We start from the raw sequence: 12,836 nt of genomic DNA, 5'->3' as shown, positions 1-12,836 counted from the left end.
GCCAGTTATATATATTTTCTTTTTCTCAAGAAATCTGTTTAGTTCACTTGCCCATTTATTTACTGGGTTGTTTTGCTGCTTAAATTTTGAGCTCTCTGTATACTATGGATGTTAATCCTTCATCTGTTGTATAGCTAGAGATTTTCTTTCCTTCTGTGGTTTGTCTCTTGGTTTTGTTGTTTGTTGCTATGCAGAAACACTTTAATATGATGTAGTCCCATTTGCCAATTCTTGCTCCCATCCTCTGGGCCACTGGAGTCACTAGTAGTTAAACTCTGTGCTTCAGCTGGGAACATGGCTTAGTGGTAAAGTGCTTACCTAGCATGCATGAGGCCCAGGGTTTGATTCCTTAGTACCACATAAACAAAAAAAAATAATAAAACATATTAAAATATATTTTTTATGCCCCTACTGTGCAGTCTTGACAACATATGCCTCAGTAAAGTGCTAAGACCTCAGTAATGATAATGAAGAGTCCATGCAGTGGCCTGCCCTTTAGGTATGCCCCATTCTTTTTCTAAATACTCTACTGGAAAGAGTAGCTCTCAGCTCAGTTCCTCTCTGGGCAGTGCTCTTGGCTAAGGTTACCTCCCATTGTTGGATGTAGCCCACACTCAGTAACTGGTTGGTCTGAGAGTAGACAGACTTGGCTCCTTGAGTCAACTTAGGACAATGCAAAAGATCATCCCACCTCCAGAACTCCATGCAGAATTGGCTGAAGTATTGTGGTTCTTCTCCCTGTGCTCAATCTTGCTTCCCTTGGTCTTAACAGAAATTGTTCTTGAGACTATTAATCAAATAACCTTCTGCACACAAGTCTCAGAGTTTTAGGTCTGTTTTGTGGTGAGTCGTACTTATGATAGGCTCTTTGATATCTTCTATCAAACATATGAAGTGTGAGAAATAAGCATAAGCTGCAGAGATTTGTTATAGCCCGCGCTATTATAGATACTAGACCGCACTTGCTCTACCAATTCATTGTTCTCACCTGCGATGACTTGTACTGTTTTGTTCAGTGGATAAGTCATTGCCAAGTTCAAATTCTTCCTTGATGTTCTTTCTGTGTATGAGTGAACAGCCACAATAACACTGCAATAAAAATACTGAGGACAATAGGAAAAGGAAGGTTGCCTATCTAGTTGTCTGCTAAGTATTCCAACAAAGTTAGTGGCATGTATTTTTGTTTTTTGTTGGTTGTTTTTTTTTTTTTTTTTTTTGCCAGTCCTGGGGCTTGAACTCAGGGCCTGAGCATTGTCCCTGGCTTCTTTTTGCTCAACTTTACCACTTGAGCCACAGAGTGACTTCCGGCCTTTTCTGTTTATGTGGTGCTGAGGAATCAAACCCAGGGTGTCATGTGTAGGAGGCAAGCACTTTACCACTAGGCCATATTCCCAGCTCAGTGGCATGTATTTTTTATATGAATTTCCTAGTATCTTTTCTCCTTTTCTACATAATTTATTACTTTGTTTCTTAGAAAGTTATGCAAATTAAACATTGATTAATCATGTACTTGATCTTAATTTGAGGAAGAAAAACATATTACCAACTAATAAACTCTCTCTCTCTCTAGTGCTAGATCCCATTTGGCTTTTAAAAGCCAAATGTTAAAACAATACCACTTTTAGGCTTCTGAAGCAAAACAACATACAGTAACAAACAAGTGAATCAAAGCAGATGCTCCTTTCTTTTTCAAAAGGGATTTTACTATATAGAAACATTACTGTCTGCCTGAAGGATAAACAGTTTAAAAATACTTCAGCTGAAAAAAGAGTCCTGGGCAGGTATTACCACAACCCATAATTATAGCAGATATTTAGTATGATAACAGAAACCAGTTTAAGGAATGTGGAGATTTATTTAACCCGAGTTCAGATAAAGAGATAAAAGGAGCCTGGAATAAGCAAGCCGAAGAGTATGACTTTAGAAGTGTATTCATGAATCTATCTCTGGAACTGCCCTTGGCCACAATGAAAGACCGGCAAAACCAGCCTTGCGCACAAGTCTTCACCGAGTGGAGCAGGGAGGGCGAGACTTCACCTCTTGATCGCCCTCCTACACAATTTCTTCACCTCTCAGCTAAGAATTAAACCCAGACTTCCTATCATGGCGCCATGCACGTCACCTTCTCCCCTTTCTCCAAGCAAAATCCCACCCAGTCTGTTGACTTACACAGGGGTGTGTGGAGAGGGATGGCTAGAGGAATTGATTCCCGCCCCCACCCCACCCCCACCCCCATCCTGGTTGCTGGATTCAACCAAATTTGCAAATAGAAAAAAAAAAAGGGGGGGGGAAAGGAGGGGGTCTAAACAGGTTCTAGGAAAATGCGGGATCTTCTCAAATCCTTGGGTTGCTTTGACTGGATTTCACTCTCTGCCCCGGGGCAACAACTCTACTGTCATTTTCCTCCCTAGCAGCCCGAGGCAGCCCCCCCTCCCCCGCCCCTCGCCCAGCCCCTCCAGGCCCGCAGCCTCCGTGAATCAAGACCTCCCTCGGAGCGGCGACACCGCGCTGCCCACACCAACGTGCTCGTCTAGCCGGCCCGGGCGTGCAACGTGAAAGGGCACAGTTTCCCACCGTGGCGCTCTGCACGCCCGCAAAGGCTAGGAAGACGGGGAGCGGGGAGAGCGGCGGGGAGAGCCCACACCCCGGACCGCAGGGCACCGGTGGGTGGTCTTTCCGATCCCGGCTTTTGTCTGGAGCGGCGAGGGCGAACCCGGGAAGGCCAGGGTCTCCACGTTGGCGACAGGCAGGTCCATCCGGATCCCAGGCGCTGTGGAGGAGGCACCGACCGCAGGAGACAAGCGGGGGCAGGCCTGCCCTCGAGGCTTTCCTTCGAGTCTCGAGGAGACCCCGACGCCTCGGTCGGGCTACACCTTAGGGGTGGAGGGGGGAGGCTTGGAAGAGTCGGTCGAAAGCTAGACAAAAGATGTGGCTGGTCTCTTTTACACACACACACACACTCACACACACACACAGATGCCAAACCATCCACGTTCGGAAGGTAGGCGTGTGTGCAACCGAGGGGCCTCCGCGGCCCCCGGCGACCGGCTGGCCCCGCCCTGCCCCCGGCAGTTCGTGAGAGACTCGCGGGCCACACTGGAGCCGCCGAAGCCCAGCCAGCCCCACGAGCGAGGGGCGGGGCCGGGCGGGGCCGCGAGTGCGCAGGCGCAGTGCGGCTTGGTCGCGCCGCCGCTGTTGCTGCCGCCGCCGCCGCCGCCGCCGCCGCGACGCTGGTGCTGCTGCTGCTGCTGCTGCCCCCGCTGCAGCCGCCGCCGCCGCCGCCGCCGCCGCCTGCGCTGCACCACAGGCCGGAGACAGACAGGGCCGGGAAGAGCCGGAGACTGAAGAGGCGGCGGCGGAGGCGGAGCGACTCCGGTGACCGGGAGCGCCGCAGACTGGCAGCTGAGGCGACTCCCCCCTTTGTGTCTGGTCTGCTCAGAGTCGCTGGAGTGCTTCCCAGAGGGGCGCGGGGTGTCTGGCAGGCTCGGCTGCCCACCCCACCCCCCCCTTTTCCCAGGCCACCTACATCCGCCCTCCCGCCGCCCCCCGCCTTCGGCCTGCGCCGCCGGAGCTCCGCCCGGAGCCCTGAGCAGCGGGGAGAACCAGGCGGCGGTGGTGGCGGCGGTGGTGGTGGCGGCGGCGGCGGCATTGGCTTCCTGGCGGGGAAAGTGGAGGGGGGGACTGCCATTCGCTTTCGGGAGCCATTGACGAGAGGAAAGGAGGATTTCACCGTGGGATTTATCTCGAGCCAAATCGAGCGTCTGGACTAACCGAGAGCGAGGCGGCCGGAGCGGCGAAGTCAGCAGGGCGAGCCGCGGCAGCCCCACACCTCCCGTCTCGGGGCTCGGAGCTCGGGCCTGCCCGCCGACCCCCCTCTCCCCGACGCTCCCCTCCCCCGCCGCCCCGAGGCCCGGCCGGCCGGACCCTGGCGCGATCGTGGCGTCCAGGCGTGAGGCTGTGCGCTCGCCCATGGACGCAGGCACCTTTCCTCGTCCAGTCGAAGCGGAGGATCTGTGGATGTCGAAATCGGAGTGAAGGGCGCCCCGAAACGGAACTTTAAAGGGAATCCTGCTCTCCCCGTGCCGCAGGCGATGCGACTCCGACCGCCGGGCGCCGCCGCTGCCTGCCCGGCTTCCCCCTTCCCCGCAGTCGGGAATTCGTTCTGATCTTCGCCAGTCCCTCCCTCCATCTCCCCCTCTTCCCACGCCTCCCCGATCGAATCCTCGCCGTTCACCCCCACCCCCACCACCAGCAGCAGCCACTGCACCCTGGATATGTTTTCTCCCAGACCTGGATATTTTTTTGATATCGTGAAACTGCGAGGGAAATAAGTGCAGGGATTTCTTGTGAGCTCCCTCGCTTGCCCCCCACCCCACCCCGGACATGCCTTCACCGAGCGGGGAGCCGAGGCACCCTAGCCTAGGCGAATGAACCCCTCCAGCCGCGAGGGAACGCGATGAAGGGAATTTCTGCAGCGGAATGAAAGCTCTGCAGCTAGGTCCTCTCATCTGCCATATATTTGTCCTTTCGAACTGCATTGTAATACGGGCACGATAAGTCAGACGAAAGAGCAGCCTCCCGGCTGGATCTCTCCGCCCGTATTTACTTTTCATATTTCCTTCCTTTGCCATCCTGCTTCTTGGCTGGCCCAGGGATGACTTCCTCGCTGCAGCGGCCCTGGCTACTATGGGCCATCTTGATGGTCAGCGCCGTGACCGGTGAGTAGCCCCGGGGTGGCGAGGCCCAGCCACTGTCCCACTGGGTGGCGAGGGAGGGGAGCCCGCAAAGGCCCAGGCCTGCGCTCGTCCTTTCCGATAGCCCTGGAGGGGACCCATGACCTAGGACTTGCCAGCAAAATCACCTCTATTGCTTTTGGGCAGTTTCATAGCCCCACTTCCATAGACCCTACCCCACCCCTTTCCATCGAGGGGGGAAAAAAGACATATTGGGTGTGGTATCTTGACATTTTTAGCTGTGAGGTAATGCAAGGAATAAAAATAATATTTTAACGCCATCGAACAGAGTCTATTAGATCTTTGGAACCGGATCTGTGTGTATTTTTTTTAAATATAAAAGAAGTGGATTGGGCTTACAGTAAAAAAGAACAACTCTACACACACTTGGACCTTATTTTTAGATTTAGATAGCTCTTTGGGAATCCATGTTACTTTCATTATTCAGAAATGTTACCGAATGAGGAGGCCAGACTAGGTTCTTGATATATTGTGTAGTATTGTTTATTTCTATTACCATCAGTGTTACAGCAATTATATATTCAGTTTTTCAGCCTGGACCTTCTGTGCTTTTGGAATTACTGTTGGGCATAGAAATATTTTGACAACTTTAGTCATCTGGCATCTGTTGGCTTTCCTGTCATTGAGACAACTTTGACCTCACATCAGACTTCTGGATTTGATTCTTGAAAGTTCTTAGGCATTTTATCAAAAGTGTAAAGGCGATGGGAGTCATCCTATCCTTTGGCTATTTCCTTTTTCAAATGCCTCATGTTCCCTTTGCAGTTGTCTTCGATTGGTGATTTGCTTCAGAAAATTTCAGAAGTGATTGGTAGGCATAATTCTTAAATTTGGCCTAGCATAGCCACTTGGGTTATGTATTTAAAAGTGAATAAAAACAAAAGGTTAACTTTCTTCTAATAATTGTTTTCTAATTCCAATTTTCACCTTCAGTGGATACATAGGTTACTTGATTAATTTCTTTTTAAAAGTCTGCTTGGAAAATGCTGAAAGAATTTAAAAATGTGCTTTTGATACTATTGAATATACCTACTAGTGACCAATGTTTGTTATTTTTATAAAAAATCTATGTAATGTTAAAATCATTTGAATTTACAAATTGGCTATGTTGAAACTTATTTTAATACTTTAAATTATTTTGATTCCTTTTTGGAAAGTGAGCATAATTTCTCTAAATTTCTTTATGTTTACTGTTTAAATTCTCTAGCAGTAAGTCATGTGGTACTTGTAAGATATAAAGAGAGTAAAAGGGATTAAAGCTTGGGCAGTCATTCTGTGAACAGAAATCCCAGAAAATTTTGTTCTTTGTTATTCTTGACCTTTTTAGAATGTGGATCCTCACTTATAGTGATGTGCTCATCATTTTGTGATTGGAACTGATAAAAATGAACTTAAAAATTGGTTTAAAAATAAACAATTTCTATTTGGTAAATAAAATATTCTTAGGGTACTGTCCATTTTAAAAAGGGGAATAGATGAACAGAATCACTCTATAAAATGACTTTAATTTTTTCTTTAATATCATATAGTACCAGATGATGGAGATTGTGAAGCTTTAGTTCAGAGCTGTATGAATAATGTAGCTAGTATTTGAGCACTTTGAAATGCACTAGCTTTGGAATATTTTCTCCTTTGATCCTAAGGCAGTGCAGTTCTGTGCTGTAGATTGTTATTTTTCCCCTTCTATAGAAGAAGAAAGAAAAGTTAGTAGAGCGAATTTAGTAACTCATTACGCAGTCAGTAAATTATGGAGCCAGGATTATAGAGTTCACCTTACCTACCACATTAAGGCTAACAATAGCAGCAGAGGCAGCAACTTCTCCACTCTAAATGGGAACATGAGATAGAGTAATGGCTTCAACCAGATGAGCTTTGAAAAGAAACTTGGACACTTAAAGATGTACAGGCACTAATCAGTGCAAATGTTATGATTTTGACTGTGTAAAACTTGGCTTGATGTTGGAATGGCCTGTGCCATTTTATGAGTAAAGGCATGGTGAGTAAGGTGACTAAAAATGGTTTGTGTCAATTTGGGATTTACCAGTGCAGTTAAGGGCAAATAATGCAGCTGATCAGGAATCAATACTGTAAGACTGTGTGATAGCACATCCTTCTTTGGGGTCCTGGATAAAGATTTCTTTTGAATCCTCCTCCTTTTTACTCTTTTTAGTCTTGTACTCCTTAATTCTAAGAAGAATTGTTATAAAAATGGGAATTTATGAGAAAGAATATGCGCTTGCTTAATATACATATATACATATATCTCTGTGTGTGTTTGTACATGTGTGTACACACATACTATCCCTTCACATTTTTGCTTAAGGCTGGTGCTCTACCATCTTGAGGCAGAGCTCCACTTCTGCCTTTTTGGTCGTTAGTTGAAGGTAGAGTCTCACAGACTTTCCTGCCCAGGCTGGCTTTGAACAGTGATTCTCAGATCTCAGCCTTGTGAGTAGCTAGGATTACAATCAGTAGCCACTGGTGTCCAGCTCTGGATTTTTTCCCCCCTTCAACATAGGGCTTGAACTCAGAGCCTGGGCGCTCCCTGAGCTCTTTCTGCTCCATGCTAGAGCTCTACTACTTTGCACCACAATTCCACTTCTGGTTTTGGAGTGGTTAATTGGAGATAAGAGTCTTACAGACTTCCCTGCCTGGGCTGGTTTTGAACTGCAATCCTCAGATCTCAGCCTCCTGAGCAGCTAAGATTACATATGTGAGCCACCAGCACCTGCCTTCATGTATTTATGTGCATTAAATTAGAATTCTACTCTGATTTAACCAGTAACTGCTGGGGAAAATGTGGGTGCTGTGATATCTAGGAATTCATATATTTTGGTCATATATGACAGCACACACAGGGGCTCTCATATTACTAATGGTTTTCTCTCTTTAAGTGGTCTAGTCTTGAGTTCTTTCCAGAAGCAGTGAATATGACTGTTTAATTCTGAATATAATATATTGTCGAGATTAAAAAATTACTTTTTGTCTGAGTTGGATATAAGAATACATATACTTTCTATATAGTTTGTGTGAGGTTAGAAATAAGCCTGTAATAAATGACAGTGGCATTTTAGAACACATTATCTTGCCAAAATAAAATATAATGCTTGGTCTTTCTTACAGTTAATACACTGTCTCACCAGAAGTTTTTTATTTTATACAGTTTCTATTCACATATGTACCTATAGGAGTAGCCAGGAGGTAGGGGAGCATTAAGAATGTGTGTGTGCCTGTAATTTTTTGACTGACTGACTTTAAGATCAGCCATAAATGATCAGCAGTCTTCAAAGCACTTTGAGCAAATAGGCCACCTGGGTTCTATAGGGAACAGTTCTGCACTGTGATGTTTTCACATGCAGGACTCAAACCCTTTTCCACATCTTTATGACTTTATTTAGAATAATCCTACTGGTGAAATCATAATTCATGGTTGAGTTTCAGAAAAAGATTCACTGTACATTAACCATTTAAATAACAAAATGTTGTAAAAGACCTGTACAATTTTAAAAACAATAAAGATTTGAACCTGTAAAAAAAAAAGAAAAAAAAAGAATGTGTGTGTGTGTGTGTGTGTGTGTGTGTGTATACAAACATGTGGAAGGAGAACTAAAGTATCCAGTTAGCAAATATTTACTGTGCTTGAGATGTGTATGATTCTTTTCTAAATGTTAATACAAAGAAAAATAAGAAGAGCTGTTTTCTTCCTGCTCAACCATTTGACATCATAATCACGAAATGGAAGTTAGGTTTCATACTGTTTGAAGCAATAGTAGGTATTTTGCAAACTTTTGGTATTATTTTATTTCTACCCTCTGCCTATCCTTTAGGATGCTGTTGCACGTCTTCTTATCTCTATACACATTTTGAATGTTTCTAGTCTACTAGCCCTCTTCAGAGTGGTAAACATTTCTTGACTTCTTTGTCCTGAACTCCTTGCCTCTCTATTTCCACAATGTATATTAGATTATAGTGACTTTCTAATTGCCAAATCCAGTCATTTGCTGTGTGATTTTTCTACTAAACTTGATAATTTTGGCAATCCCCTTCATGATCCTTTCCTCTTCTGAGGTTAATGACTTCGCATTTTCTTGGTTCTGTATCTTCTTCATCTCTTTTTCTCCTAAAAATTTGTTTTTCTCCATTTGGGTTGTCTTGAGAACACTTTTTGCTCTTACTATTATCTCTCGTTGATTCTCTCTTTGCTACTCTTCTTCTAGGCTTTAATTATCTTTGAAAATAAGTGATTTCTAGATGCAACAAACAGCCAGAATTAGAAGCTAGGAAGTTCTGAGTTCTTGTTTAGTGTTATTGTTATCAATTTACTTGGAGCAAATACTCTGTTTTGGTATCTATCTTCTAATTTGTAAAGTAGGCCTGAGTAACAAAGTACTTATATAGTATTTTTGTTTATCATATGAGAAAAGCTAGAACTTGGGGCTGGGAATATGACCTAGTGGGTAGAGTTCTTGCCTTGTATACATGAAGCCCTGGGTTAGATTCCTCAGCACCACATATATAGAAAAAGCCAGAAGTGGCACTGTGGCCCAAGTGGTAGAGTGCTAGCCTTGAGCAAAAAGAAGCCAGGGACAGTGCTCAGGCCCTGAGTTTAAGCCCCAGGACTGGCCAAAAGAAAAAAGAAAAGAAGAAAAAGAAAAGATAGAACTTCTGATATATTGTCACCTAATTTTGTTACTAATTTTATAGATTTTTTTTAATGTGGCTGGGCTATCTTTGATCTCATGATCCTCCTGTCTCAGTCTCCTTAGTGCTGGGATTATAGGCAGTGCACTACTACTAGTGATTTGTATTGATTAATCATTTCTGTTCTGAAAGGCTGAGAAAATAACTACTTAAATTTTACTTTATTGTATATATGTTTTTGAAGAGAATTTTCTTTGATACTATTGTTTAATTTTTAGTTAAGTTTGCCAGAGTAGCCTAAAAGTATTTTTGTTTGTTTTTGTTTTTTGCTAGTCCTGGGGCTTGAACTCAGGGCTGGGATGCTGTCCTTGAGCCTTTTTGTGCTCAAGGCTAGCACTCTACCACTTGAACCATAGCTTAGCACCATTTGCTGGTTTTGAATGGTTAATTGGACATAAGAGTCTCAGGGGGAATTTTTGCCTGGGCAGCTTGGAACTGCAATTCTTAGACCTCAGCCTCCTGAATAACTAGGATTACAGGTGTGACCCACCGGTGCCTGGCTGGATTTGGAATTTCTATTCTGCTCTTTTATAGATGGAGTTTAGAGGGGATTTGATATTGATAACCTGTGTCACACATGTATGTATATGTGCGTGCGAGCGTGTGTGTATGTGTGTGTATTCAGGGGCTTGAATTCAGGGCCTCCCCCACTTGTGTTTTTTTTTTTTTTTTAATCACAATTGAGCCACTCCTCTAGTTCTAGCTTTTTGCTGGCTAATATTTGATTTTGTCAGACAGACTGGCTCCAGACCTTGATCCTCAGATCTCAACTTCCTGTGTAGCTAGGATTATAAGGGTAAGCAACTGGTGCCCAGCCCAAAAGCCATATTTTTAGCAAACCATGAGCTTATTTTCTGCATTTTTATTTCCTGTTTCATAATTGTACAAGTTGATAGGGTTAAGCAATCTTGAATTTTTTTCTTTAATCAACAAAAGATTCTAAAACATCTAAGAAAAAATTTATTTCTTGAAATAACATACCCATAGAGAGCATTTCTGATTAGAGATCTGTTGATAAAAATACAGATAAATTTACTATGCTTTAAACTTTGATATTTTAGCCTGGTACCAGTAGGTCACATCTAGAATCCTAGAATCTCAGGAGGCTGAGATCTGAGGATCAAGGTTGAAGACAGCCCAGGCAGGAAACTTATCTCTAGTTAATCACGAAAAGTTGAAAGTGGAGCTACGATTCAAGTTTGAGCACACAACCTCAAGGACAGTACCGAGGCTCTGAGTTCAAGCCCCAGGAGTGGTACAAAACAAACCAACAGAAAAAACAAAAACCTTAGACTGTTTTTACATATTTTTCTCCTCTGCTCTTTTATAAATTTAATTTGTTTTGTATTACTCTTTCCTCTTATATGTTTGTTTATAATTTTGTTTTTATTTATATTTTTTTGTTTATAATTATATGATGCTCATTATTTATATAGTTTTATTCTTTTATTTCCCTAATCTTTTAGATAGAAACTATACATATACACTTACACTAAAACATACAGCATGTTCTTTAGCAGTACATCTAGTGGACCCAGAAGGAATTCCATTAGCTACTGAATTACAGGGTGTTTCCAAGGGATTTCCATCACTAAAGAATAATACCTTGAAAGATGGTAAGTAAACCTGTGATTATTTGGCATCCTTTTTGAAAGGTGATAATTTAGCAACCTGTCCTATGGAGCACTAACACGGGTACAATATATTATGCTTCTGGTATGATGAAATGTGAAATATATATATATATATACATATGAAATATATATACATATATATGGGAGTAGAAAGGTCATTTATAGAATTATCTGAGAAAATTTCCTTTTTGCAGGCAGCTGTCAGCTGGGTTTTAGTAGATAGATGACTGTGTCATTGTTGTACTGCACTTATTATAATTTCTTCCCTTCCTTCACTTTGACATATTAAAGACTCTGTATCAAATAAGATGAACCACTGTGAGTTTTCTGTCTGATCAGTTTTCTTACCTTGTTTGAACATATTCTGCACTTACTTGAATTAGTTAGCCTTAACTTTAATTATTGATAATGCCTGTCTTTGACACAGTCTGACTTACTACCTTTTTTTTAAACGTTATACATTTTATTTATTTATTTTATTTTTATGGAAATGTACTTATTGACTATTTGGATTGTGGGAAATATCCACAGAAAATAGGAAAAACGAATAAAATATTTTAGTGAGCATGTAGTTGTAGGTAAAAATGCAGTGATAAATAAAAATGAAAGACATAATAAAGGTATAGAAAATAAGGCCAGGTATGGTGGCTTATGCCTAATATCCCACCTATTCAGAAGACATAGGTGGGAGTTTGGTCACCTGTGCTGGCCCTTGGAAAAAAGATGAGACCCTATATGAAAAATAACTTGCTACAAGTACTTGCTACAAATACAAGGCCCTGAGTTCAATCTCAGTACTACTAAAGAAAAACAATTCTGTTATTCCGCCTGTCTGGGTTACTTACCTACATAATACACTGTGGAATATACATTTGAGATGCTACATTGATGTCCTCTACTTTGAGAACATTTTCTTTTCTGTAGAAAATGATGTGAGTTTGTATATAATAAAGAGTAAAGCTGAGCTGGTGGCTCAGTGCCTGCAATCTTAGCTATTCAGGAAGCTGAGATCTGAAGATGGCTGTTCAAAGCCAGGCCAGGCAAACTCTTACCTCTAGTGAGAAAATGGAGATTGGTGCATAGTGGTTGAGTGCTAGCCATGAGCTAGCCATCCATGTTCAGGGACAGCACCCAGGCTCAGAATCAAGCCCCACAACTGACCAAAAATAAACAAACAAAGCTGGGAGCTGGTGGCTTACATTTATACTGGTAGCTGGTTCAGAAGGCTGAGAGCTGAAGATCTCAGTTCAAAGCCAGCTTGGGCAGACAATTTCTTGAGAATTATTTCTCTTTCTTGTCTTTCCTTTCTTCCTTCTTTCTTTCCATCTTCCCTCCCTTCCTCCCTCCCTGCCTGCCTTCTTTCTTCCTTTCTTTCCTTTTTCTCTTTCCCTCTCTTATTCTTTCCTTCCTTCCTTCCTTCCTTCCTTCCTTCCTTCCTTCCTTCCTTCCTTCCTTCCTTCCTTCCTTCCTTCCTTCCTTCCTCCCTCCCTCCCTTCCTTCCTTCCTTCCTTCCTTCCTTCCTTTCTTTCTTTCTCTCTTTCCCTTCCTTTCTTCCTCCTTCCTTTTTCTTCTCCTTCCCTCCCTCCCTCCCCTCTCCCTCTTCTGAACATTGAATCCAGGGTCTCAATCATGCTAGACAACAGCTGTAACCACTCTCAGTCTGTTACTATTTTTTTTTTCTTACTTTGCAGATGCGTTAACTGATTAATTGGGAGGTCTAGGGTTTAAGTTTAGGATTCCATGCCTC

General features: G+C 43.2%; 1 protein-coding gene across 2 annotated transcripts in view; it reads left to right on the top strand.

Moving 5' to 3' along the window:
* Positions 1-3,266: 3,266 nt before the first annotated feature.
* Positions 3,267-12,836, top strand: part of Bmpr2 (bone morphogenetic protein receptor type 2) — a 120,924-nt gene continuing 111,354 nt past the window's right edge. The window contains exon 1 of one of the 2 annotated variants that reach the window (XM_048344945.1): positions 3,267-4,718. In XM_048344945.1, the coding sequence (XP_048200902.1) occupies positions 4,655-4,718 (64 nt within the window). In that variant the 5' untranslated portion in view covers positions 3,267-4,654. The remainder of the gene's footprint in view (positions 4,719-12,836) is intronic. The other variant, XM_048344944.1, reaches the window with a different exon arrangement.

This window comes from Perognathus longimembris, chromosome 4, assembly GCF_023159225.1.
Source record: "Perognathus longimembris pacificus isolate PPM17 chromosome 4, ASM2315922v1, whole genome shotgun sequence".
NCBI lineage: Eukaryota > Metazoa > Chordata > Mammalia > Rodentia > Heteromyidae > Perognathus > Perognathus longimembris.
Note: the sequence above shows the minus strand (reverse complement) of the source record. Positions and strands in the feature narration are given on the sequence as shown.